Source organism: Accipiter gentilis, chromosome 12 (assembly GCF_929443795.1).
Source record: "Accipiter gentilis chromosome 12, bAccGen1.1, whole genome shotgun sequence".
In the NCBI taxonomy this organism is placed as follows: domain Eukaryota; kingdom Metazoa; phylum Chordata; class Aves; order Accipitriformes; family Accipitridae; genus Astur; species Astur gentilis.
The window spans coordinates 9,136,807-9,163,824 of record NC_064891.1 but is presented as its reverse complement, the minus strand read 5'-3'; the positions used below and the strand labels follow the sequence as shown (position 1 = coordinate 9,163,824).

The window sequence follows — 27,018 nt, the reverse complement described above, 5'->3', positions numbered from 1 at the left end:
GGGAGATGCTTTAAATTTTTTTGCACAAATACTTAAATCCAATATATCGGAGCCCCTCCTGCCTTGCTGAACCTCTCTGGCAAGAGCCCGGGGCGGCACAACACTTTGTCTCCTTATTCCTTCACAGCACTGTTTTACGGGTGACCAGTAAATTAAGCATGCCTCTGTGCTGAGGAGAGGCCCCATTAAAAGTGAAACCAGAGCAGTTTGTGTCATCCCAGTGAGCAGAACAGCTGCCAAAACCCAGTTTCTTCAGGTCCCAGCCCATGTCTCTGCTCTCCCACCCCAAATCTGCCCCATCTGAACTGTGTTACGGGGGAAAGTTGTTGGCAGAGCGGGCGGTGTGGGTTGAGGCTGGCTTTTTCCACCCTGTATGGCAATTGGGATGAGTTCCATGGTGGGGAACCATGTGTGGGGCCAGGTGGGCTGCATCAGCTCATACAGACCCCTTAAATAGTCTGCGGGCTGTGCTGGGGGGTGAGTAGGATGTTTGGTGAGGGAGCAAGTAAGTCTGCTGGAGCATTTCCCTGCCTTTGGGGGTGTTTCTAAGAAAAAATGGGGTTTGGGGGGGTGCAGGGGGGGAGCTATGCTGGGCACCAAGTGGTGGTTTCCCCCTGGGGGCTGCTGTTAAATGAGGGAAGCTGGGGGTACTTTCTTGTCTCCAGAAGTTCAAGTGCAGAAGCAGCTTGTTTGGGCTCCTTGCTGTCTTCAGCCATCCTTGCATGAGTGGGGTTTGGGGATGGACATTCTGGGGAGCATCTCTCCGAGGGGACACAGCCTGAGGAAAGGGCTGGTTTGACTATGGGACCGTGAATCCCTGCTGCCACGGGTCTATTGAGCGTGGTGTTCCCATGGTGCTGACATCCTTGCTTGACTTTAAGTTCCTGTAGGTGATAAGAAGGACTCTCCTCTTGCTTGTGGATGACATTTTTGGTTCCTCCGTTGAAGCTGCCAGCAAGACTCCCTGCAGCTTTGGAGCACCCTCCAAATGTGTGCTGTCACCTGGTGGCTTCACTACCCTCCCTGGATGGAGACCTGCTCCTAGGTAAGCCCTTGAGGGCCAGTGGGGCTCGTATCAGCCTGAAGGAGTTGTCATCTCAGAGCTTTGTGGTCTTGTAGGGAGATACCCAGCTCAGGCAACGGGGCCATGCAGAGTATTTTTTTTAATGGGGAGGAAGCAGCAGCTCTGGGTGTGCAGGGGAATTTGGGTACCTGATGCCAGCAGAGCTCGTCCCACCATCACCGCTACTCTGCGGCACTGGGTCTTGCTTGGAGGTTACTGTTGGCCAAACAGCTCCAGCCTGGTGGTGACTGCCAGCAGCTTGACACGGTGGTTTTGGCTGCCCAGAAGCAGGATAAAAAAAGTTCAGCTGACGCTTGATGTTTTCGAGGTACTTTTCTTGCTTTGAGTGTTACTGCTTGAGAAGTCACTTCCCTCTGGCTTTAAAAGGACATGCAGGGTTAAATGAATTGTAAATGGGATAAATATGTGATGTCAAATGATGTCTTTGAGAAGAATCTGAGGAATGTTGTTTTCCTGTATTATTAAAGCAGTTCTAGTCCTTCTCCCAAAGCGGAGGAAAAAAATCCCTTGAGCACAGTTAGTTGACGCTTGAGAAGCTCACTGATGGCAAATACTGGGTTAGACACCATTTCCATAGGCAGTGCTGGTAGCAGGGGCTGGGAATTGGGTGGTGGCTGGAGAAGCAGAGGTGGCATGGAGATGTGCGGAGGGCATACAACACAGCTAGGAAAAGGAACAAACGATAAATTCCTCCTTCTATTAAAAAGCTACTAGTGAATGGATGCTCTGAAGAAGGCTGGAGAGCTATTCATCGTGGGCTCCGAAACCAGGGCAGGCTGTCTCTGCAGGTGAGCGTGGCAGTATCCCCAGCTAGGTGATGGGTGCTCTGGCTTGATGGCAGAGGTGCCCCCACCTTCTGCTGCTCTGTAACCCAGTGATAAAACACTCTTTTGGGTTCCTTACAAGCAAGTCTTGCATGATGACACAGGGATGTTGTAGGTACTATCTGTGCTCCCTTTGTGGATGGGGCTCGAGCCTGGCTTCATAGCACCTGGCAGCCATTGCCTTCAGAAGATGGTGAGATGTTGAGTACGTCTAAAGTGCTGCTGGAGGCGGAGGACATGGGCAGTGACTTGACTTTTACATGTCTCTAAGGTTTTGCGCTGGCAGGTGGAGAAATGGAGGCTGGTGGTCCACACCATCTCTTTGGGAAGGGTTTGCCCACCCTAATCGGGGGCTGCATTGCTGCCCCAACACCAGTGCTGGTGAGCCTTTGGGCAAGGATGCTGTTATCCCACCGGGTCCAGTAGATCTCATGGTTCCTTCTGGCAGGCCTTGTCCCTCCAAGATGAGCACTGTGGTCATGAAAGCCTAAGCGCTGCTGATGACAGCGGGCCATGCAGGACGTAAACCTCTTCAGCCGGCAGATGATTGCTGCTGGGGGCAGCTAGAAGCAGCAATCCAGCCTTAATTAAAAAACAAAAACCAGAGCAGGCAAATTCTCCCTGCAAGCAGCTGTGAGGGAGAAACAGATGCAGCAACTTGTTTATTAACTCCATGAAATATATATTTCAAGAAATACACTATTCCAGGACTGCTGCTGAGGTCATGGCCTTGCAAATGCAGGTGGGGACAGCTAACGGAGGAGTGGATCGGTTAGGGCTGAAGGATATACGTACAGTGGGTAGTGCTGCTGGGGAGCACAGGGGGACAGCACAGGCTTGTGGCTTGCCAAGGTTGACGCTGAATTTCTATGCATCTTGCAGCTATCGTTTCCAGAGCACTCTGTTCATTACCAGCAAATTGTTTCCTGTTTGTACTGTGGGTGTTTGGGGGTTTTTTTTCCTGCAAAAGTACTGTCAGTTTGTTTAACTGATAAATAATATCGTGGTGCAGCTGGGAAGCCAACTTTGGAAAACTCGATGGCGAAGTAGCCTTTGGCTATGTTGCTAATTGTAAAACTGTGCTGGTCAAGTCCGGAACCAAGCAGGTTTGATACTAAATGGTAAGCTAACTTTATCCCAGCTGGAAATATTCCTATTCATGTTCCAACTACAAGAGCAGGCCGAAAGAAAACCCTTAGTTGAGCTGAGCTTTGGAAGAACAGCTCCCTCCCCAGCAGGGCTTTTGCATTGGGTTGAGAAGGAAAATGATCTTGGGAGGGGGATCCAGCTGATTTTGATCTTTTGCTTTTATGATTTTGGTGTTTGCCTCTGCAAAGTGAGGGGGGCAGCTGGGGAACCCGATGCCACCAGCTAAACTGCTCTATCCTGCATTTAGCTTGGCACCAAGCCCTTAACTCCCTTTGCCAGGGAAATAAATTGCATTGCGCAGCAGAAAAATGGATGGGCTTCTAAAGTGATAAAGATAAAATGTAGTGGATAAAGACAGGCAGGGAGCTGTTATATGGGATGGAAGAGGTGCCGCACTGAGTTTGCTGCCCTGTCCCGTGGAGATGCTGGATATGGTCTCCTTTTGGGGGGAGTGTCCTGTATAGCAGCACATGAGCAGTGCTGTTGTGCAAAGTGGGCTTCATTGCCATGTCCCTGGGGTTCAGTCCCGTCCTCTCAGGGACTGGAGCATCTGGGGTGGCTGGTGCCTGCATCCTGGCCCCTCTGCTTCGATGGAGCAGCAGGGTCTGCTCGGCCTCTGGACGAGGGATGCAGGGCAGGCTGTGGGGCAGTCAGACCCCCGATTTGTATAAGGGTGAGCTGGTGCTGCTTTCCATCCTTGCTGTGGGCTGGCATCAAGGGAAGAGACATGGTATTGATCTTGGGTGCTTCCCTGGGTCGGGTATGGTGCCACTGACCTCCATCCTACCATGTGCTGCCTGAGTTTGGATGTCCCCAAGCTGCCGTGCGCTGCTGGGAGTGGGAAGGATGCTTGGATCAGAGGGATGCAGTGGTCCTGGGATGAAGGCAGTGTGGTGGCTCAGCCAGGGCTCGCCCACTGGCGAAGGGGAGCTGTTGCAAAGCTGTCCATAATATGGGACCCCAGATTTGCCTGGGCTTGTTGGTGCTGAATGCAGAAATCACTGTGCGCCGTCAGGGAGTAGCGGGGTTTGCTTATCTTGCAAGATAAGATGGCGTGGTCTAAAGCTGCTGAGCGACACCTGAGGTGACATGAAGGTCTCACAGCCTGATGTTGCTTTAGTAAAGCTAGAAGGACTCATAAATCTGCACTGGGTTCCCTGGCCCCCATACTGACTCAGTGGGCCCCACAGAACTTGCAAACTGCAAGCCTTGCTAAGGGCCAATCAGCACATGATAATTGACTTAGACTTGCAAGAGCATAAATTTGGGCTCTAGAATCCTCCATTTTGAGGATGAGAACTCCAACTACTGGACGGGTCAACAAGCCCGGACCTCTCTCCTCCCCAAGCAGGAATGCCTCTTTGGTAAGATTTGCACCTCCAACAATGTCAAATGTTACCAGGGAAAGCATCTCTAACAAAAGCGCTGAACTATTAACTCGAGCTCAATTTTTGCAGTAAGCGTATTTACTAATGGCAATTCCGAACTTGTTATATCTGTCGCTGAACTTGTTATATCTGTTGCCTTAATAAATTATGTATCTTTTCAACTTTGCGAAGCTGTTTCAGTGAAAGCCTTTGAGAAGGCTCTGACAGGCAAACGTTGACTTTGATAAGTGGCTATACGTGCAATCCTTTAGACGTAAGCTGTTGACCAAGCCTGAGACTAAGACTGGACCTAGCTCCACCTACGCTGGACCTTGTGGCTACACCTAGACTCCTCTCTGAGAGGGAGTTTAGAAAGCAAGGGGGTCCTTTCTGAACCTCATGAGTCAACGGGAGGTTCTCCCCAGCCACACGTCAGGCTCGTACCCCTAACATGACACGCCGCCGCAGGGCACGGCAGCGAGCTCCCACGCTGCCTGCCCTCGCTTGTCGGCGTAGGGCAAAATTAGGAGCAGATGCGATTATCACTGCCTTGTGGGAAAAATGTAGTGATCCAGCAGACGCAAGGGCCGCAGGCACAAGCAAGGTCAGCGGAGCTATTAATAAAGCCAGAGCCTGCCAAAGTATGCAAAACTCGGGAGAGGGACTTGTTAAGCCAATGAACAGAGCAATGCAGGACCGGGGGGCTCGGCTGAGCCCTCCACCTCCCCGGGAAGGTGCAGGGTGATGGCTCAGGAGCAGAGAGGAAAGGGGATCCCCAATTTTGGGCTGGAAGAATGGGTGTAATGACTCTGGTGTGGTTTTTGGCTTGCTGGCAGAAAGCAGACAAGTGTGGTCTGATGGCCTTGGGTCCAATAACATCATTTGTGGGGGAAGTGTATAGCCTTCCCCTCCCATGGACTCTTCTCAAGCTGGCTGTGTGCCCAGGGATGGGGGTGCCGGTGCAAGACTGGAGCCAGAGGGGTGCTGGGGTGGTACCCTAGAGCTGATGGATGCTCAGCTGGTGGCAGTGGCTGTGAGACTCAACCCTAAGCTCTACTGAAGCAGCAGCAGTGTGTGTTTTCAATCTGCATCCCTAGGAGGGCTGGGAGAAAGGCAGGGAGTGCTCTGCTGCTGCCTCCTGCCTCTTGGGTGGGAGAAGACCTTTTCCTGAAGCTGTGCAGGTTCCTCCTTGCTTGTGCATGCTTAAAAACCCCTGTACCGCAGCAGAAGAGCCCTGGCTTCCCCGGGGCCGAGGCTGATGTCTTGCCGCTGCCTGGCTGCAGAGAAACTGTTTTTCCTTTCCAACTGGAAGGAACGCAATTAGGGAAAGGCTTGTCATGTCGTGCTATTTATAACTTGGAGGGCTAGCAGAGCATCTGCCTCTCCAGCTCCAAGCAGGGCTGGCTTAGCCCAGGGGTGTGTTGGGACCTCTGCACTGGAAACAAGGTGATTTTCTTGCTTTTTCTCCTTGATGGTCCTAGTTGGAATTGGGGGGGAGTTTGCACGTGGGGCTTTAACTTGTCACTTTACCCTGTCATGAAATAGTTGCTCTCTGGCACCCGCATCTTTTGCAAGGAGCTGGCTCCGGTCTGGGTGGTGGAGGCTGGAGCAGAGCCTCAGGGGGACCTTGGGGTGCTGGCCCCACCACTTCCCTCCTCTCACTCATCTCCTACAGCTTTTGAGGACAGGAGTCCCTCAGGGCTGATGGAGTTATAAGTCCAGGTCCCTGTAATACAGCTGCTGCCCAGCTGAGCAGATGGGATATGGTGGGTGGAAGAAGTCTGGGTGCTCTGTGGAAAAAAAGAAAACTTTTTAAACCTGTGAAATAATTGCAAAATAATGGATTTTCTGAGGACTTGTGAGAAATGGTTAGGCCTTCAACACTTATTTTTCTGGTTGTGCTTGCAAGAAGCTTTGTTGGCAAAATAGAATAAGAAATTACACACCTGGAGCTCCTGGCTGGCTGTAGCTGCTGTCAAGCAGTAGTGGCTTTTGGGAGCCGGGGAGGTGGCAGGATGGTGGGTGGGCTCCAGTATGCCCTTGGGAGGTTGCTTACCCAAGGGTGAAGTCCCACCAGAAGCTGATGGCTCTTGGTTGTGTCCCTTGACCCAGGCAGAGCTGCTGTTTGCTTGCCAAAGCTCAGACATTCACCCTGCCCTGGATGTGCTGGGGCAATGGGGAGCAGAAGACCTCCCCAGCTGAGTCTTAGCTTGCGTTGAGTGCCTGAGGCTGCTCTTGGCTGATAAATAAAATAAAGGGCTAAAAATAAAAATGCACAGATCTTTCTGTAGCATCCAGGAAGACAAGCTGGATGGGCTGAAGGCCAAGTAGTTTTACTGGAGGTAGTTGTGAGCTGTGGGAGCTAAAGGAGAGGGCTTCCTTGAGCTGCCTGGTGCTTGAGAAGTGACTTTTGAATAAGAGTGGCACCTGAAGATGACAGCAATCCGGCAACGTGTGCTAAACAGGCTACAGAAACAAATTTGGTGACGTTTGGTCCTCATGTTGCAAACTTTCTGGTGGGCTTTTGGTGGAAGTGACTGTTGTTGGAGGCTGTAGCTGTAGGAACATGTGGTGCAAAGACAAGGTGATGCCTTCAGTTGTGTTCTGAGCTGCTGGGTGCTTTATGTCCTCTGCTCTCACCTGGGGGGTAATTACTTATCATAGATTCATAGAATGATTTGCGTTGGAAGGGACCTTAAAGATCATCTAGTTCCAACCCCCCTACCGTGGGCAGGGACACCTTCTGCTAGTCCAGGTTGCTCAAAGTCCCATCCAACTTGGCCTTAAACACTTCCAGGGATGGGGCATCCACAACCTCTCTGAGCAACCTGTGCTGGTGCCTCACCACCCTCACAGGGAAGAATTTCTTCCTTGCATCTAATCTAAATCTACCCTCTTTCAGTTTAAAGCCATTAGGCCCTGTCCTATCACTACATGCCCTTGGAAAAAGTCCCTCTCCAGCTTTTTTGCAGGTTCCCTTTGGGTACTGGCAGGCTGTTCTAAGGTCTCCCCAGAGCCTTCTCTTTTCCAGGCTGAACAACCCCAACTCTCTTCATAGGAGAGGTGCTCCAGCCCTCTGATCAGCTTCATGATCCTCCTCTGGACCCGCTCCAACAGGTCCATGTCCTTCTTATGTTGGCAGCTCCAGAGCTGAACACGGTACTCCAGGTGGGGGTCTCACGAGAGCGGGTCCTTATTCACCGAGGGGTCCATCCGTCAGATCCATATGTCTCCAATTTAGAGACAGGGATGTCATGTGGGACTGTCAAATGCTTTGCACGAGTCCAGGTAGCTGATATTAGTTGCTCTTCCCTTATTCACCAACGCTGTAACCCCGTTGTAGAAAGCCACCAAATTTGTCAGGCACAATTTGCCCTTAGCGAAGCCGTGTTGGCTGTCACCAATCACCTACTCCATCCCCTGAGCATTGTTGCTCCTGGAGGCTGCAACCAAGAGCCATCTCTGCTAAGAAGTCGTTAATACTTCATTGATTCCACCAAGAGTCTGAGAAGATGGCACTTGGAAACATGTCGATGAGATATTAGCATATTCACAAATAAGCCAAACGAAAGCACAAAGAGTGAGGCTGGACGGAGCCTGGAAGTGGTGGTGAAAGCAGCCTGCCGGCTCTCCGGTGCGGGCAAGGCAGGAGACCTGGAGAGGGATCATGTCATCTGCAGCGCTGCTGCCAGACTCTGCTGCTTCCTGAAAGGCCAGGGGAATGGGATGTTCTGCACAGAGTTATGTGAACTATTTTTTCTATATAAATAAAATATCCCTGTGATGAAATCGAGCCAAAGGCAGGGAGGTGGGAAGCCTTTGGGAAAAATGGGGGGTTGCTATTTTTGTAAATAAAACAAGCTGATGGCAGAGAGTTTTCCTCATCTTTTTTAAAAAAGAGAAGAATAAAAGAAAGTCTATTTTTAGGGCATGTCCTAGCTGGTTTTTTCCCCCCTTCTCTGCCATAGTAGTGTGGGAGGACAGAAATCCCTGCGTAAACTGGAAGGTCTGAGGTGGAAGATGAGAGGGGTGTTTGCAGCCATCACCTTGAACACAGGCATTGTCCCTTTGAGGGCATTATCCCCCATAATAAAATGCTTTTTCCACTTGGCAAGTGTATCTGTTATTTTTCAGGCTGTCTTGCGCCTTGGCCCTTGCTGGCATACAGTGCTGTAGACATAAATGCATAATTGGTGTCGCAGGGTGGATGCATTATGAATAAATGGAATGGGAAGTCTGGTGTATCTGTGGCGTGGGTCACCCAGGAAAGCCCTTTGGTGCGCTGTTGGCACCGGCTTCCTCCGCCTCATCTCGGAGTTGCCTGCACAGCATTCTTTTTCCAGCAGACCCGATCTCCTGATACCCCTGAAGTCCCCAAATTCAGCAGGGAGCTGAATTTAGCCGCGTGTTTCTGGGTGGGCGGGCTGTGATGGGTCTGTTTGAGTTCAGTGGAGTGGCCAGTGTGCCTTGCAGAGGCTTGGGGAGAGCTCTGGGCTTTACGTGGGGTTAGCTGAAATAACACCCAGCTCTTTACTCTGCAAAGCGACGTATTTAACATCCCTGTGGCAGTGCAGAGGGCTGACTTGCACCACCCTCATGCGGGCAGTCAGGGCATCTCTGCACTTCAGTCCCGGTCCCCTCCTCTGCAGCCCGTAGCTTTTATCCGAGGCCGATGCTGGATTTCACCCAGCGATGCCTTGGAGCTTTATGGGGTGTATCTTGCGGTACCCAACCTGGCAAGCCCTTCCCCAGCTGGTTTTGGCCCCAAACTGGAAGCCTGGCTCAGCTTCGCTTACCCCTTTCATTTTAAGGAGGATGCTCTGAGTCGCGGGGGTGGTACCACAGCACATAACCCAGCCTGCTGTTTTCAGCTCTGTTTCCAAACTACGGGAACAAATGTGATATATTCATTTACGATTTGCTGCTTGTAGTCGGGGGGTAACAGCCTCACAGTGCCTTCTCTACCCGCAGCAGTGAGCGCTATTAAAAAATAGAAGCGGTTTTGTAAGAAGCCCTTTTTCACTAGAGGGGGAAATAAAGCTGAAGCTCAGGTGCTGTGTAAATGTCTTTAGAAAGGCTCATGGCTGGCTGCAGGAGAGAGGGCAACCCACTGAGGGTCTCCAGTGGGGCATGCCTTCTCTTTCGACAGGCCTGAGGCCCGGGTGATGGGCTGGGAGGCTTGAGCTGTGTCAGGAGGTGGGATGTCCATCCTTTCTTCTTTATCTTACCTGTTAGGTGAGTGCTTTAGGGCAGAGGCTTTGCCTTGCTGCTTAAACCATGCCACGGAGCAAAGAAAAGGCACTGGTGATGGCTTCTGGTCCCAGGCTTTTGTGGGAAGCAAGGAATCCCCTTTCACGCCAGGATATCCCTAAAAATACGTACAGCCTCTTCCTTCCATTGTAGGCAAGAGAGATTAATTCATTTTAATCATCAAAGTGCAGGGTTGAGTAGGAGAGTGGACCCCAAGTGCTAGCCTTGCAGACCCACAACTCGGTTGTGCTGGGGATGAGACAGTGTCTCTGGTTTTCGCCGCTGATGCAGAGATGACGTGTGAATTTGCGTGTGAAATCAGCCCACGCTGATAAGGTTTGGTTTAATTTCTTGTCCAAGCCTTCCTCCTAAAAACTCACAGTGTCCTGCAGAAGATGACACTCAATTTCTGTTCTCCTTCGAGAGAAAGGAATTTATTCCCCTGGGGATTATATTTTTTTTAAGTGAAGGTGATGGGTTTTCCTTTCCCTTTATTCCCTCATTTATTTGAGCAGGACCATTTGAGCAGAGTGAGTGATTTTTTTAATAGCTTGGGGTTTTTTTAATGCCTGCTCTTTGCTGTTGCTGGACCATACTGACTGTAGCTCAGGAGGGGTTTTAAAGCTAAGCAAAGCAGACAAACTCTCCAATGGGGGACTTTTTGCTGGCAGGGGTGAGGGAGAGCCTTTTCTGTGTGGTTTCAGGGAGGGTGAGTGCAGCACCGCATGGTTCAATGTATTTCAAGAGAAGGGTGGGATTTTTTTTACTTAGTTTGTGTTTTTTCTTAGCTGAGGTGGCCTAATTCACTACTTCTTGGCTGCCAAAAAGGTGAAGGGAGTTTTCCTCGTCCTGAGCATCCTCGGAGCCTGCACTGCCGCTGTGCTTCCCACCTTGGCATCGCGTTCCCCTCTCCTCCCCTGCCTCCCTAAATGCATCCCATCTTTCCAGAGCCTGGTGGGAATAGCTAGCGGCTGGCAGGATGCTGTCCCAGGACAGAGATGGAATACAGAGCAGTCCTACCAGAAATCTTGCCTCATGTGTGCTCCCAGCCCCAACAGTTTCCTGGGCTGGCTGCGGTTTGAAGTTGCAGTGACCGATCACTGCTTTATTCTCTTTTTCTACCCCATTTGAACTAAAAGAGGGTGAGGAAGAGCTCGGTATCCGCACCTTAGCAGGTAGGCTTAGTACCAGCAAATTCCACACTGAAGTCTTGCTGTTGAGCCAGGTTTTAGCCACTGGACTAATGCTAAAATAAAAAAAGAAGGTGTAATATAAAAAAGAAGATGAAAGAACAGGCCACTGAAGAGGCTAAAAAAGGCTAGGAAGGAAAAGGAAAATGCATAACGATTGCATTTCCTTTGGGGAAGCGGAGCTGGAGGAGATGTCCTTATTTCTCCTGACCTTTTCAGGTGGCTGTTACAGTGCTGGCCGCGTTTATTACGCTGGCTTGATGAAAATCAAGAGATGATGCATCTGTTGTGGGAAGCAATCATGCAAACACCCCGAGCTTTGATGTTCCCCAGGACGCTTTGTTTAGCAGCTGGGGCGAACAGCAGAGCCTGTTTCCCAGCCTGCGCCGCTGACACCGATTAAACTGAAGCAAACCAACGCCTGTGTTTCGGGTGAGATGGCACCTCCTGCCTCGTCTGTTTACGTCTCATAGGGAATGGCGGCTTCTTCTTAGCTGCCCTCCCTATAGCAGCAAATTGTCTCCTGCTTCAGGGCTTCAGTGAGGAGGTATCTTGGAGGATACCCTGATGAACTCCATGCCCTCTCCATGCAAGAAAACAGTAATTAAAAGCAGGGACATAAACTGCTGCAAACGGGCACATCTCTACCTGCCCAGGGGTGCTGCTGCCTTTCCCAAAACTCCTCCAGAAACTCGGTCATGCTGCTATCTCGCTGAGGGTCCCTGGGAAGAGGCTGATCTACAATCTTTGGGGTGATGGTGACCAGCTCTGGGGGCCTGCTGGGATGCCCCAAACCTTTGCAGCATCGTTTAGTGTTGATTTATTTATCACGCTCATGCGAGCCAAGGGCTTTGCTTTTCACTGCCAGGGGATTTAGCCAGAGGTAGAAGTGGCCGAATGAGAGGATGTGGGCTGGGGTGAGCATCCCCTCCCCAAACCAGCCCTGCCATCGGCCACCCCCTGGCTTTGCACGCTAGTAGCTGAATGCATAACTTGGGGATTAAAAAAAAACCACTTTGTTGTATTTTAGCAGCCAAGTTTTTCGAGGATTAAAAATAAAACTGTGGAGCAAGCACCCACGTGTGTGAAATGGGCCACCTCTTGGCCCAGGAGCGTGGGTGGTCAATGCACCTTCCCATGGGCTCCCAGCCTGTGTTTGGGGGAGAAAAAACCCACAAATAAATGGAAAAAAACTGAAATGACAAGCTCCTGCACAGAAGCACCTGCAGGAAGAGAAAGGGAGTGGTGATGGAGCTGCCCTGTAACTGCTCGTGGTCCCTGGCGAGGCAAGGTGAAGGATTTCACAGCAGGGCGATGCAGGGAGGTGATTTTGGAGGAAGGGGCATGTGAAAGCATGGGAGACCCCCTGTCCGCTGCTGGCTCTGGCTCAGCAGCCCCCGTGTGTGCGTGTCCCCCGAGCCATGGGGCAGCAACATTGCAAAGGATGCCACGGTGCTGGCTGAACCTCCATCCTCTCCTTTTACCTCCCCCCATCCCTTACCCCTGGGGAACCTGGGTTCCCTTGCCTACAAACCAAGTGGCCGACGTGCCCCAGGACCCAGAGTTTCCTACGCAAAGGCCAAAATTCAGGTTTATTGTGGGCGCCGTGCACCCGCCTACCGGTTGCCTGTCATCCGCTGGACCCACTGTAATCCTGCCCGCGGTGGTGGCTCAGCGCCTGGGCATCTACTCGACAGCGGATGTTCTGCTGCAGAAGCACTTATAAATTAAGGATTTTTTAATTTTTTTTTTTTTTTTTTCCTTGTCCCTGCTAGGAGTCGTCATAGAGAGGGTTGTTGTAGTTGCCCCAGGAGCCGTAGTCGTGGTCATCCAAAAGCCTGCCGTAGGAGGAGTGCCTGCCAGGGGAAAGCAAGCCGCCTAGCATTACCGATTGCTTTGGTGGTTTATCAGTTATTTTACCGTGGGGAAAAAAAAAATAAAAATGCATGCGAGTCCTCACTAGGTTGAGCTTTGGGATATTTCAGCAGGAAGCACCAGGAGAGAAAATAAGCGCAGGCAGGATTTTGCCCCTGTTGAACCAGACTGGGACATGCCAGGGAATTAAAACAAGACCTTTGCTCGACTCAGTTGTCAGCAAAGCCTCATTACAGATGCCGAGCGCTGGGCCGTGCTGCTGTTTATTGTCTAAGTCACGGCAAGACCCGTGGCAGCAGCTTGCCCTAGGGATAATTACTGGTTATGACTATGCTGAACAGCGTCTCCAGCATTTGAGTGAGGCTGTTGTAAATCAAGGAAGAAAAACTCTGCTTTTTTAATATAGACGTGGGAGAAAATGCAGCAGTGCTGGCTAGGACCAGAGACTGCACGTCACCCCTGCTGGGCTTGGGGACAGCATCTCCCCAGGGCTTCGCCCCTGAGCATCACCCTTGCGCTGGTGAGAGGGGCTGCAGCCTTGGGGGGGGGGGCACCCCGAAAACAGCCTTACCTGATCTTGAGGTACGCCGCTGCCCCGAAAACCAGCACCACCACCACGATGACCGTCATGGTTATGGCCACGATGCTTCCTGTGGAAAGTCCATCAGAAAGGGCAGCGCTCAGCCTTCCCAAGTCCCAGTCCCGTAGCACTCAGCCCGCACCCCGGTTGTTACCGATACACCCGTGCCAGCCATCTCTGGTGGGGGGGAACATTCCCTCACCGCTTCCCAAAGCTCCTGTGGAGGATGCTGGGCACATCTGTATTTTTGCAATGGCCTCCTTCCCGTAGAGGCAAGGCAGGTGGATTTGGGATAAAACACAGCTGGGCTTTGCTTGAGGACTATGGACTTGATCCTTGATGCTCCTCCCAGCACCAGGCAGCACTTAGTGCTGAGCCAAGGCTAGAAAATGATCCAGATCCCTCCCTTTTCTGGCCTTATGAAGTGCTTTTAAGCTATCTGAGCTTGCAGAAGAGTACAGGTGAAAGCTAGTGTCAGCTTAGTGAGCTCTCCAGGAGGGAGAAGAAAAACTGTCTTCTTAAGTCAGGCTGCCCCCACCACCCAGGCACTTGTTTCCTCTCATCTTTAAGTGTTTCGAGTCAAATTCGCAACTAAGGATTTTATTCACATCTCTGGGCAAATGAGGTTTGGTATCTACAACTCCTTGTCTCTGTTGGCGGAGCAGATGACATAGACTCCTCCAGGAAAGCTCAGCTTTTGCTGAATGCTGCTCGCAGAAAGTTGACCCCCTCTTCCCTTCCAACCTGGGGGCTCTGCCCCTCTTATCTAAGCACCTTGAGGTTGACCTTATAGCTACATACACATACGGAGAGCAGCGGTACTCACCTGCGCTCAAGGCGCGCGGGACCTCTTCCATCGTGACTCCGGTGGAAAGGGTGGTTTTGTTGGCGGCCATGGCCTCGGCTGCAGTGGGGCTTGTCGCAGTCACTGGTGGGGACGTTGGCTCCGCGGCCAGGCTTGATGCCATGGCCTGAGTCCCCAGCGAAGGGACATCCTTGGTCAGCGTCGGTGGCTGTGTGGTGCCAGGGCTCATGAGGACGGGCGTTGGGGACAAGACTGTCGCGGGGGATGAGTACAGGTGGCTGGTGGCAAGGGAGGAGGATGAGGATGATGATGCAGGTATACCCGTGGGGCTGGGAGCTGCCCCCAAATCCATCGTGCCTCTTGCCAAGCTGGCAGTATTTGCTGTCCGAAGACCTGGGGCTGTCTCCAAGGTTGGTGGCACTGAGCTGGGGTTGGCGGCTATGGACAAGCTCTCTGCTATGGTGACAGTGCTCACAGTGACGGAGGAAGGAGGAGGGGACAGTGCCGCCGTGGTGGTGGCATTGTGGCCATCCCCTTCCGCCGGCCCGGAGGACACCCCGTCTCCGGCAGGTCCCGTGGACGTCGGCAGCGAGGCCTGGCCAGGAGCTGGCACGGGGACAGCCGCGTCCCTGGAGCCCGGCCCTGCTGGGGTCGCCTCCGAGGGGAAGGAAGGGCTGGGAGGGGCGAGGGGCAATGCTGTGGAGTCATCGCCCAGCCCTAGGAGTGAGACAAAGAAGTATTAATAACGGGGAAATCCTTGGGGCAACCTGGTGTTTGGGTGAACATTAAAGGGTTTGGGAATGAAGCTGGAAATAACTTTATTGTTTTTAAAATGCTGAGAGCCATCTAAAATAAACAGATGGGAGATACCCCTGCATAGCTAGAGGTGAGGTTTAAACCAGATCAGTTGCCCCAGCGTGGGTTGGCACCATTTTTCCACAAGGTTGGGATCCCCCCCCCCATCCCCAAATGCTCCATCCTCCCAGCATCTTCTCCCAGCAGCCAGCAAAGCAGCAGGGGAGCAAGCTCCTCCTCAGCAGCAACCGCCACGCAGCTGGGAATGATAACACAAGACCCTTCTATCTCCTCTCCCCCCATTTCCTTGTGCATTCATTCATTTGTCTCCATTTCTTAGCCTGAAGATGAGTCATTTTTTCCTCTATCCCCACCAGGAGACTGCTGGGGCTTTCTCCCCTCCTCCTCCTTTCGACTCGCCAGGGCTAAGCTCAGCACTGGGCCAGCGCTAGCAGCTAGCTCCCTCGGCACAGTGAGGCCAAGGGAAGAGCATGCCAAAACTAAGCGACATCGGGAGGGATGTTTATTCCCATCTATTCATTTATTTACACCCCCAGAGCATCCCAAGCCCAGCACTGGGAAGAACAAGAACTTGCTCTGGTACAAACAACCCACAATGAACTAATTATTATATGAGTGTGGAGGACAAAATAAAAAACCTCAGCAAAATGCTGATTTTGTGGGAATCCTGAAGCCAAACTCCCACCTCAGCTCCGGTGACAGGAGCTTGGTGCTTATCTAAGGGGGAAACAATAGCAGTGAGAGCACAGACAACCATGATGGTAGTTCTTCATGAGCAGGAGCTTGCAGATCATACATGGCTGGGCATCGCTGGTAGGCACATAAGGCTCTCCTCCCCATCACCACGCCATCCCCTAAGGAGATGTTGTCAGCCACCACAGCCAAATCCGCTCTCCACCCCAAAGTCAAACTGAAATACCACCCGTGCAGGTGACACCCAAGGTAGCGAGAAAGGACACAACCTACACCAGATATGTGTTTTGGACAGCACAGAGCTGTTGCTGGCCCACTATACAACTCTTATTGCACATAAAGCTGCGCCAAGAAACACTGGCTTGGGAAGGACTCAAATTTGGGAGCAGGGGCTGTGCAACACAGGGTTCCTTCAGCAATACCCCTCACCGCTGAGCACCCAGGAGAGACAGAAGTCTCCCAGTGCACAGACAGCACCTCATGCTGAAGGAGAGATGGAAACGCTTAACATCTGTGTATAAAAATGGTGGGATGCAACTCTGGCGAGCAGGGACTCACTAACCATGTTTTTGGGTGTTTTCAGCCATCAGTACAAACAGAAGGCTGCAGGTGTCTAATACAGCTTCACTCAACCTCCACACCTTCAGTGGAGGACAGCAGAAGGGATGTCTCAGCTAAGGACCTCCAGCTCACTGTAGCAAGCGCTGGGTACGTAGCACACCTTTCATGAAGGTATTTTCTGTCTAGAAACTGCAAACATGTGCTTGGCCAGGGATTTAAAGCCAGCTCTGGGGCATGGTTTCATTTAGGAGCACAAGTCCCTGACACACTTGACCCAAAATTTTTTTTCCTGGCACTGTAGATACCCCTGTGACGAGCCCCATTTCCCAAGCAGGAGGGTCTGGGAAGTGGGACCGAGGCCATGGGTGCTCTTCTCCCAGGGACAGGCACTTAGAGATGTCTGCGAGCTTTCACCTTCCTCAGGCTCTCGGTCTGCTGAGGTGCAAGGCTGATAAGATAAGGGAGAGGAGATGGATGACAAGCTGGAGTCTGGTTACCAATGGTTTCCACACCCAGCTCAACCACAGCAGCAGGGAAGCACCCAGGCATCCCACCTCCTTCTCAGCTTTCCACAGCTTTGCAAAGCTTCTGCTGTCAACAGGGCACTCTGACCTCTCCTCATCCCAAGACCTCTACATCTCAGGCTTCCTGGTTAATACCTGGGAGTTACTGGCATGCAAACTTGAGCTGCGTTACTGTGATAATCCTGAGCTTAGAAGCCATTAGTTCAGATGAATGCACTGGTTTTCACAGCTTGCCTTCACCTGCAGCATCTCACCAGGACAAAGCCTGCCCACAGCTTTGGCCCCATCCAACAAACCCAGTGGGTCCCCACTCCTCCTGTCCCCTCCTCCTGCAGAAGCTGGTGGCTCCCTTCCCTTGCTCAGTTCAGGCACTGCAACACCATAAAACCAAATATTCCCTGTGCTGCTCCATCCCCTTGCATAGCTTGCCACACTGATGTGCCGCAGGCAGCAAGTGCCGGGTCCCCTACAGCACAGGCAGGTCTTGTGCCAGTGTGGTGGGACCTGCAAAGCACCTGCAGCAACATCTGTTAGGGTCCAAAACCATTTGGTACATCGCTTTCAGTGGCCAGAAACAAGCTGCAAGAACCTGCCTCTTCAACATGTTGATATTGATGTTCAAGGGGTTGATTTGTGCCCTTTTTGCTTTTAAACTGCTACCCACACCACCACCACCCCTTGCCCTTTCTTGATTGGGTTGAAGCATCCCCATATGGTCTTCCCAACACCCTCACTTTGGGGGCAGGTGGTAGAGTACAAAGAAGGGAGGCCACCGAAACCACATCTCCTTTTTTAAGGGAAAGAAGGTGAGAGTGCCATTTCTAGCAGGTACTGTTAGTCCACAACTTTCCACGTAGCAAGAGCTGAAGGTGCCATCAGCCACAACTCCGGCAGAGCACAGTCCGCTGGTTTTCACGGCTAAAGGTGGGACATGAAATCCCCGGGTGGATTCACGAGGAGCATTGACCAACATGGTCTCTCTCAAGGATTTAACAGCGTGCAGCCATCCTGAGGCTTATGCAAGAGGAGACAAGGTCTTTGCCAGAGAGCAGAGGGTCTGCTTTAGAAATGCACAGGTGGAAAGGCATATCAGCGATACAAGTTGATGTAAAGGCAAAAGCAAAGAACCCAAGTACTCTGGCCCAGCATGCTCTGCCCCAGCCCCACCAGCCTCCCTGCACCTGTGCTTCTGATTACAGATAATTGGATTATTTCCCCACACTCACAAGCTACACGGACACCAAGTCAGCCTCCCCCACCAGCGGTGATGCAAGGCATCATCATCGCAAGTGCTATTGCAACAGCAAACCCCTCAACCTCCGCTACGCTGCCTGAAGGACCTGACATTGCATCGCCGGAGCAGCTTGCAGCTCCTGCATGCCCTGAGCAGAAAGCTCATCCGCTGTTTTAAGAGGTCTGCGCTGGAGGTGGCTAAGCCAGGGCAGAAATCGGCTGCCACGTGGTAGCAGAGGGTGCTGGAAGTGCTGACAAACCTGGACCGAGTCAGGTCAGAGTTCAACATCTGTATTTCTGTAAAATAAGCCTTCGTCCATCACACCGCGGCAGTTCAGATGTGCAACTTCTCCAACGTGTAGCAAGACCGCTTCTGCAGCCCATAGCACAACATGTTGCTGTTACATCAAGCGCAGCAAGACGCTCCCAGGGCTGGTAGCACCTTGAAAGTTTATTACTTCTCTGTAAACATAGATGCTTCCAGTCTCTTGGACACAGGCAGCTTACCACCTCTCTGCAAAGCCACCCCAGTGTCCCCCGCTGCTTGAACTTTGGAGGCAAACCTATAGGGACCTCAAAAAGCTGGCGATACTGCTACCCAGGATGACTCAGGAAGTTTCTGATAATATCTAAGGGGTATAAACTCAGAGGATGAGCCAAAACTGGATGCAGGAACAATCCTTGGCTGCTGGCTGAGCGCTCCCAGCCAAGCAGGTCACAAGTCACAGGGACTTTTCCCAGGAGATCAAGCACAGCCAAAGGCAGCACGCTGCTCAGCTCAGCCCTGGTTTTCCCCATCTCCCCCTGCTCCCACACAGTCATTGCCAGCCAAGCTTTGGTTTCCAGATCGATAATGCTGCATTCATGTCTGCTCGCAAACCCCACCTGTGCCAGCCCTCTACTATCCTCTTGTTCCCCCGACCCATCAACTTCTATCGGGTTATTCGGGACCAGGCAACTTGCCCTGGGGTCCAGCTCTCGCCCACAGCACATCACCCCCTCACGCACAGGCTGTGCCCCTTTGCACTGCAGGAAAAGCCCAGCCAGGATCCCAGAGGCAATGCAGGCTGCTTCTGAATCGGGTTAGGATGAGGGGACAAAAAAGGACCTGGCTGAGGAGCCCCTTGCCTGGTAGGTCCACATGTCTTCATGCCACTGCACCCAGGTCACGGACAGCCTGCCCCGCAGGTGCGTGGGCCAGAAGAGGAACCAGCTCGTCTGCAAGCCCAGTCCTCTACCAACACATCTAAAAAGGAAAATAACAGCCAAGGTGGGGGTTTCCTTGTTTTTCCGATACGTGGTCTGTAGGAGCTGCAGCTGTCAGAAGGAACCAGAGCAGTGCCCTGGAATAAGGGACAAAAAAACACTAGAAAACTTCTTTTAGGACCACATGATTTCAAAGGCTAAAAAAAAACTCAAACAAGGATTGTCAGAAGGACTGAAAGATGTTAGCTATCAAAGGATGCCAAGCATAGTTCAGCCCTGAGGAATTTGCCCATCTAATCCACTTAAGGCAGTTGACTACCCTACTAGAATCCAGTTCAGAGCAGAGGCAAGCAGGGAACTGCCAGGACAAGGTAACCACTTGGAAAGATCCTTTTTCCAGGTTGTCTCCCCTAAGAGTATAGGAAACAGCCAAGAGAAGAAAAACCCAAATCCCTATAATTGTACTATCTTGCTCTTAAGGAATATTAACCCTAACCACCTGCCAACCCAAGGAACTGTCCACCTGATGGACCATCTCCCTCTCCTATTTTCATGCTGTTCTCCTGGCTTCTGCAAGCCAAACAAAGGTAGAGGTCTCACCCTTGCAGAAGCTGAACATTTCTGTGCTCTGCTTGGGAAACAGCTGCCTGACCTGGCAGCCTCTCCAGCAATGCATCTTTCAGGCACTCCAGAAGCAATTGCAGCAAGCTTTTAAAATTGTTCTGCCAGCTGAAACGCAGCATAAAAAACAAGAGAACATCTCCAGCCCAACTGAATGACATCAGATTGGAGCAGCCATGCCACAGCAAACAAATATCTACTGATAAGGCAGAGATGGAGCTTTTAACGAGCTTTGCTTCATGACTCATCACATCTGATGTAACCACCAGAAGGTCCACATGACCTAACCAACACATCACACGCCTGCTCTCAGCCTGAATTAACTAAGGCACCCGTACCACAGCTGCAGTAGGTGATGATCCTCTAGCAGCCAAGTCCCTACGGATAATATAAGTTTCTATAACATCGATATTATTTCTTCTCCCTCTCAGCAGCTTGTCCTGACTGCAGTTACACAAGGAATCTAGCCACCCTTTCTGAACGAGAAATGTAACGATGGAAGAAGAATAAGCCACCGCAACAAGGAGGTCTGTTGGGCACCCACAACATACTGTGCTTGTGTAGCAAGGTTGGGTACCACTTATGTTGCCGGCTCAGCAACTGCTTCTGGGGCAGGCACTAACAAAAATATCAACCAAGACAATATCTAAGCACTGTACTTTTTTTTTTTAAGGCAAAAGTCCATAATAAACTCACTATTTACCCGCAAGACTTATCCTGAGTAGGCAAAGAAGGATGCTGATACAACCCCATCCTCTGCTCAAGACAAGGAGATACATTAAGTTTGGGGTCAACAGAGAAAACAATTAGAAGCAGAATCAGAACATCAGCCCCACCCCCCCCCAAAAAAAACAGGATAAAGATAACCTATGCACAGCACGGATCCAAACCCTACCCAACACCATAGACACATACACCCACCACACATCAGAGACAAGGAGCTAGGACCTGAGCCCAAGTTTAAATGGAGGTCTTGGCCCAATGGGCAGAGGGCACGTGGGTGGGGGGTTCCAGGTAAGGCTTGTCGGGGTGATTAGGTGCTACTAGCACAGTGGGGGGCTCTGATATAAAACCTAGTATCTGGAGTTGTGTCCTTTCTGTATAGTATTGTTGAGAATATAAGAAAAATATTATGGATAATTAATTGTAAATTATGGTACCGGTGAGGGAAAGTACATGTACAGGGGAGAATTCTTCTTTGAACTTTTTCAGGGGAGCAACTGGAACTTAAAAGCCAAGGTAAGTTGGTATGGCTCATGCTGGGTGATGTATTTGGCAGTGCCCAATCTTCTTTGATCTTCTGTGGGTCCTATATTATGCTGGTTCTCACCAGGTAACGATGTTAGAGCAGCCCTAACTCCTCTGGTCCTGCAGCATGCATTGGTTTATTACCAGGTTAAATGACGCAGAGCAGTAAAACAATTTATTTTTAAATATAGGGTGAGGACTTCCTGTTCATGACCTTGTTAGCTTGGCTTTGGTTTCTGTGGCTGGGGATTCCCATACCTTGTGCTGGTTTTCTGCAGTTCCCTTCCCCTTTGCTCATGCTCAGGTGTAACTTTGATTGTGCTATTGCTTCTTGGCTATAAAACTGGTAGCATCTAGCTGTGCACGGCAAAAGGTCTCCTTGCGGTGGCTAAAACAAAATAAAAATGGTTTTTGCTTTGGGTTCAACTTGTCTTTGGGTTCAACTTGTTTTTCAAGCTGTTCAGCACTGAGCTGCCTCGCCTTCCCTGTCACTGTGTAATTTGGGCTTTGGTGGCGTTCATTCCGCTGTCCTCTGGTTGGAGGGCCCCATCTGCTGTAAGCAAGGGTCTGATTAAGCTTGGGAGAAGGAAGAAGGAGGATGTGGTGGTTGCCTTGGGCTTTGAACTTGGCTCTGCTCTTGTAGGGCACTGTTGCAGAGCCCTGCCTTCTTATCCCCAAGAAATAAGGATGACGGGGTGATCCGGGAGCAGCTCTGCAGGGTCTGAGTTCTGTCTCAAACCCAACAAGCTTCCCGTGCCATCCCAGAGGGAGCACCCAGCTGGGTTGGTACTGGGAAATGGTAACTCTTGGGGACATCTCTGGCTGCCGTTGAGCTCCAGTGAGGAAACCAGGGCCAACACGGTGGCTCTCCAGGTCTGTAGCAAAGCTCCAGCACTGCATGTGCCTGCCGGTGACCTATAATGCCAACAGCAGCGGGGTGCTGAGCACCCCTGGGTCGTGTGCTGCTTCCTTGCTGCCAGCTCGTCTCCTGCTATATCACCTTTCTTTTCAATGCTAGGTTGTGTTGGCAATGGTATAAAACCAGTTGTGAGAGGAGGAGGAGGAAACCAAGTGAGAAAGCGGGGGGACAGAAACATCAAGAGGTAAAAGGCAAAGCTATCAAATAACTCCATAAAGGAGCCAAGGCCATCGGATCAAATAAATCTGCAGTTGCTCTCATTTACTGCTGAGCCGAGCTGACTTCCTGCATTATTAGTTTTCTTCTGCTGCGTGGTCATTAAGTGGTTTAAGTCTAATTGCTCCAAAGCCTGAAGCTTTCCGTAGCAAAGAGAAAGAGTTACGCAATGGAAATCAATGTGCTGTGTCTGTGTCCCTCACCATCCAGAAGCCCCATCCCTGGGGGAGAGGCTGTCCCAAACACGCAGCTGGCCAGGGCACCTTGGGGATGTCCCTTGGCAGCCCTCCTTGAGGACGTAGCCCCCCCAGGGGCTGCTGCTGAGCAAACCCATTGGAATCCACCTCCCTGGACTTAGGGGTTTTACCAGCATCTCTTGTAGATGCGTGGCCCACCTTTTGCAAAAGGCAAGAGCGAAATCCACGTGGCCCAACACATAAAGTTGGGGGCTTTGGGCAAGAAGGGGCTCCAAGCGAGTTCTTCAGCTGGCTGGTGGGTTATGGCCTGGATTGGGAGCAGCAGCTGCTCTTCTCCATTGCATGGGGGGAAAGAGTTAACACGGGGGCCTGGCTCGCTCTTGCATGCGTTTCAGACCCTGAGGAAAGCTCTTGTGGGCAAATTGCTCTCAGGGAACCAGGCAGACAGCTTCACCATCCTGTGGTCTCTGCTTTTCCCAGCTAAAAATGAAAATGGCAACTTGTAAAATAAAGATGGTTGCCTGCACATTCCCTATGACCAGCTCCTTTCTTGCCTGGGGTGGGTGTCCAAGTGCTCGGGCCATCATCTGCCCTAATGTCCAAACCGAACAGCAGCAAGGGCTGTTGGTTGCACAACAACCCCCCCCCCCCCCCATCCACAGCAGCCGCAGAGCTGGGTGGCCGCACCACCCTCCATGCGAAGAAAACGTGATGTTTCCCCCTGCCCTGCAATGCTAAGTGGGGCTTAATTATTCAACTCCCGAAGCACTGGCTCCTGAAGTTGCAGTGAAATTATAGCAGAAAAGAAGGTGAAGAAGAAGACTCCAGAGGGTTTTTTTTTTTCCTTCTGAGAGTGCCAAAGCAACCCGCGGCTACCGGTCAACCCATGCAGCCAGAGGTATCTGATGAGGACCTGGGGTGGAAAGCCTCTGTGTTCCTGGAGAACCCCTGGCTGGCAGGGCCCTGCGTCCCTCTTGGGGGGTGTTGGCAGGCTGTCACCTCACACGGTGGCTTTAGCTGATTGCTGGACATAATGAGGCTGCTGGGCAGTGTGGGAAGTTTTCTTCTTGGTGAGCTTTGCCCTCATTAAGAGCAGTAGTTTACAGCACCAGCTCTTTCTAAAATGATTTTTGCTTGATTTAAATAAAAAATACTTTAGATATTGAATGTTATGTTTTTGAAAGAGGCAAATATATGTGGCGCTGTGCTTATTTCCCTGGGATGTTACATGTGTCAGCTCTTTGGGCTGCGAGGCTGGCAGGCGGACCTACCTGTCTGCCCATGCAGCTGGGCTCGGTCCCCCTCACAATACATTTTTGCAGGCAAATATCTTGGATATGGCTCTCGAGCCGGCCAGGCGTGTTGCAGACAGCAGCTCTGCCCAACTGACAACACACCAGCTAAATAATTTTTCCTGTCTAGCTGCTAATTACTGCTTCTAGGTGCAGCTTTCAACATGCAGCAGCCCCATCCCAGCCTTGCCCAGGAGGGGAAACGATGGGGTTCAGCAGAGGAATTTCTGAGCATTCTCTGGTATTAGAGGCCGAAGCTGTTGCTTGTTCGTTTGGGCTGAGAGAGGGGATAATTAACTACCCATCCTCCCTGTCCTTCAGCTCGCACACGGGATAGCGGGGGCCAGGAGAGCTCAAAGCTTTTTCTCCTCCATGGCAGCTCAAAGCAGCTGCGAGACCCCCAAAAAGCAGCTTTTCCTCCCCAGAGGCTCCTTGCAGAAGCACCCAAAGCCTTTGAAGCTGAAAGCTGCCTCTTGCAGGTACTTTAAAATGTCTCAGCTGGGGAGCAGGGTGAATTGCTAAAGGGGAAAGCAGGCTTGGTGTTCTTATGGGGCTGGGCATCATGTCAGGAAAGCAAAGCAGGTTTGAATTTACATCCAGTGTAAAAAGTAATAATAGGATAAAAACTTCCTTATGCAAGATGCTATTATTTCATTATGTGGCCAGGCAAAGCCCAATCTTATTTTGCTCCTGCCCAGTGACGTCCTCGCTATCACTAAGTCCTGAAGAATGAGCTCGAAGCATATTTACGTCATGCTTTTTGTTTTCTCGTGGGTAATAAATATATATATTAAGTATTATTTCTATGGGCACAAAAAACTCATAGAAAGCGTCTGAAAGATTTGGGGCTTTGGGGGTGCTTGGGAGCAGCCCGAGAGCCACGGGACCGTACTCCAGGGAAATCTTTCCCCGTACCTCTGCCAAGCCTCACTGGCGTTGGTGCTTTAGAGAGGGATGGTCGTGGGAACAGCTTTGGGTTTGGCCTGGGTGCTGGGAAAAACCCGCCTCTCAACCCCAAAGCGGCCGAGGGCTGACTCCCAGCAGCGGCTGGCCGCTTTCGAGTGGGCTTGCCAAGGCGGTGGCCGAATCGGGGCCAGGCAGAAGCCCACAAAGGTAGGCGAGCGGCATCCCTGCAGAGCAAAATGTAGGTTCATCCCCATCCTTCCCAAACACACTTGCTTGGAAAGTACAGAAACGAGAGCTTGTTGGCAAACTCCCCCTTTACGAGGAGAAGGATTTAGCCAGCTCTCCCTCTTCTTGTGCTAGTGGGGGCACTTAACAGGGGAAGATCTCCCACAAGCCGATGTGGTCCAGGATGATGGTTTGCGGCTCCTGCAGACGTGGCCTCCCCAGTTGCTGTTTTGGGGATATGGCTGCTGGCTGCAGGCTTTCGCAGGGAGCTCAAAACCTCCCTTAGCCTTGTCCCCTCGCGCCGCTCTGCTGCACACCGACAGCAATTTAATAACAGCAGTTTTGCCCGATGTATTTCTCCTTGTGCGCATCCCCATCACTCGGTTATGCAAGTGTGTTTTTCATGTTTCTGAGCAAGCAGCTCTCGGTGTTCTTTATTCAAAAAACCCAGCCTGGACGGAGGGATAACCTGTGCGTGCCGTCATTCGAAAGTGCTTGCTGTCGCACTGGCCAGGAACTGAACTGTCTCCTCTGACCGTTTTAGCGGGGTGGAAAGATGCCAAATCGGGTGTTTTAGTGAAATGGGGAGGTTGATATTGCTTCGAGGGGGGGCAGAGGGAGATGCCTTTAGCTGGTGGGGGAAAGTGCCAGGTGCTGGGTGTGCTGGAGCCTCCGCTCAAGGCCGGGGCGAGCGATAAAAGCTCCTTCAAAGCAACTGCGGGAGGTAGGGGCTGCCTTTCCCGCCCCTATCGCATCTCTCCCAGCCCGGTACCGGAGGTCCCCGGTGCTACCCCCACCACCACCCTCCCCGGTAACCCCTCAACCCGGTCCGGCAGCGAGCACTTACCTGCCGGGAGGAGGAGGAGGAGGGAGAGGAGGAGGCGGCAGCAGCAGCCCATGGTGCCGGCGGCGGTGGCAGCCACGGCGGGGAGGGACGTACAGCTCAGCCCCGCTTCCCCGCCGCCCCGGTCCGGCCCCCGCCGCCGCCTCCCCCTGGCCGCCTCCAGCGCCGGGCGCACAGCGGCACCTGCCGGTACCGGGGACCTCCGGGATGGAGCACCGGGTGTAGGATGGAGGGAACCGGCAGCTGGGTACCGGACATCAGTAGAGCTGGGGACCGGGGACCAGTTGTAGGGGGCCGGGCGGTTCGTACTGGGCACGGGCATCCTGCTCTGGGACGTAGTACTGGGTAGCCAGCAGTGGTACTGGGTGCTGAGGAGCGTGTCAAGACCCAGTCCCAAGCATCACGCACCGGGCATGCGGTGCTCTTGTCCCAGCTGGCGGCATCGGGCGGGCACTCGGGGTGGGCTATGGCACTGCCCCTTGTCCCTCTCCTTCCCCGCCGGTGCTCTGCCTGAATATATTTTCTACTTTTAAAGAAATAAATGCTGGGTGCGTGAATATAACTTATGCTTTTAAAGAAATAAACGCTGGGTGCGCCTTGCCAGGGCATCCCTCTTCCCTCGGGGGGGGGGGACACGGGGTAGAGGCCCTCTCCTGCCCCGCTGCTGGGCATCATCTGTCACATCTGGGGGGGGTCCAGGGCCCGTGTTGGGGGGACACCCCGGGTATGTGTATCAAGGGGAGCCAGGTCAGAGCCAGGCAGCCAGGGCCCTGCCTTGCCGCAGCATGAACAACTCCCAAAATGCAGCTCCCGGTGCCCAAAGGACTCAGCCAGGAGACACCTGCGGCGCAGCGGGAGGTGCGAGTACCGTGGGTTTTATCTCTTTACTTCTGGAAAGCGCTTTGCCGCAGGCAAAATGTTTTCAGGCTGAACTCATCTTCTGTGGGCTTTCGCACGCTTGCTACAGAAAAGGATGTCATCGAACCATGGCCGTGGCCGAGCTATCTTTAACTGGGGTTACGCAGCCATCTATTCTGTTGCATTGTGCGGTGTTTTCTCGGGACGGATCCTGGCTCCGGGCCTAAAACAGCAGGACACAAAATCCAAGTCAGCTGGCTTTTCTGGAGCAGCCAGCATGCCAGCTGCTTTGCCATACGTCAGGCGCCATCAGCATCTCCGCTCTCCTTGAAAATTTTCCTCCGCTTGGGAGGAGGAAAAATAACTCTCTTATCACTGCAGGAACTTGGTGCCATGAGAACTGCTTGATAATTTTGCTGCTGCCTGTCTCCCATCCTTTTTTTGACTTCCTTTTGCAGAAGGTGCTGCACGTTTCCGCAGGCAGGAGGAGAGGGAAGGGCTAGGCTCGGCCGCCGCTTCCCATCATGACATTGGG

General features: G+C 52.0%; 1 protein-coding gene and 1 long non-coding RNA gene across 2 annotated transcripts; one reads left to right on the top strand and one right to left on the bottom strand.

Annotated features, from left to right (window-relative positions):
- The first annotated feature begins 589 nt into the window (after positions 1–589).
- On the top strand, positions 590–22,487 carry LOC126044950 (uncharacterized). The gene is made up of 3 exons (XR_007507837.1): positions 590–1,045; positions 1,792–1,872; positions 16,217–22,487. It is a non-coding gene; the product is annotated as an uncharacterized LOC126044950 (long non-coding RNA).
- PARM1 (prostate androgen-regulated mucin-like protein 1) lies at positions 12,451–25,750 on the bottom strand. The gene is made up of 4 exons (XM_049815382.1): positions 25,629–25,750; positions 14,146–14,841; positions 13,311–13,389; positions 12,451–12,720 (listed from the first exon to the last, which is right to left on the bottom strand). The coding sequence occupies exons 1-4, from the start codon at positions 25,678–25,680 to the stop codon at positions 12,636–12,638; spliced, it is 912 nt and encodes a 303-aa protein (XP_049671339.1). The 5' UTR covers positions 25,681–25,750; the 3' UTR covers positions 12,451–12,635.
- Positions 25,751–27,018: the final 1,268 nt, after the last annotated feature.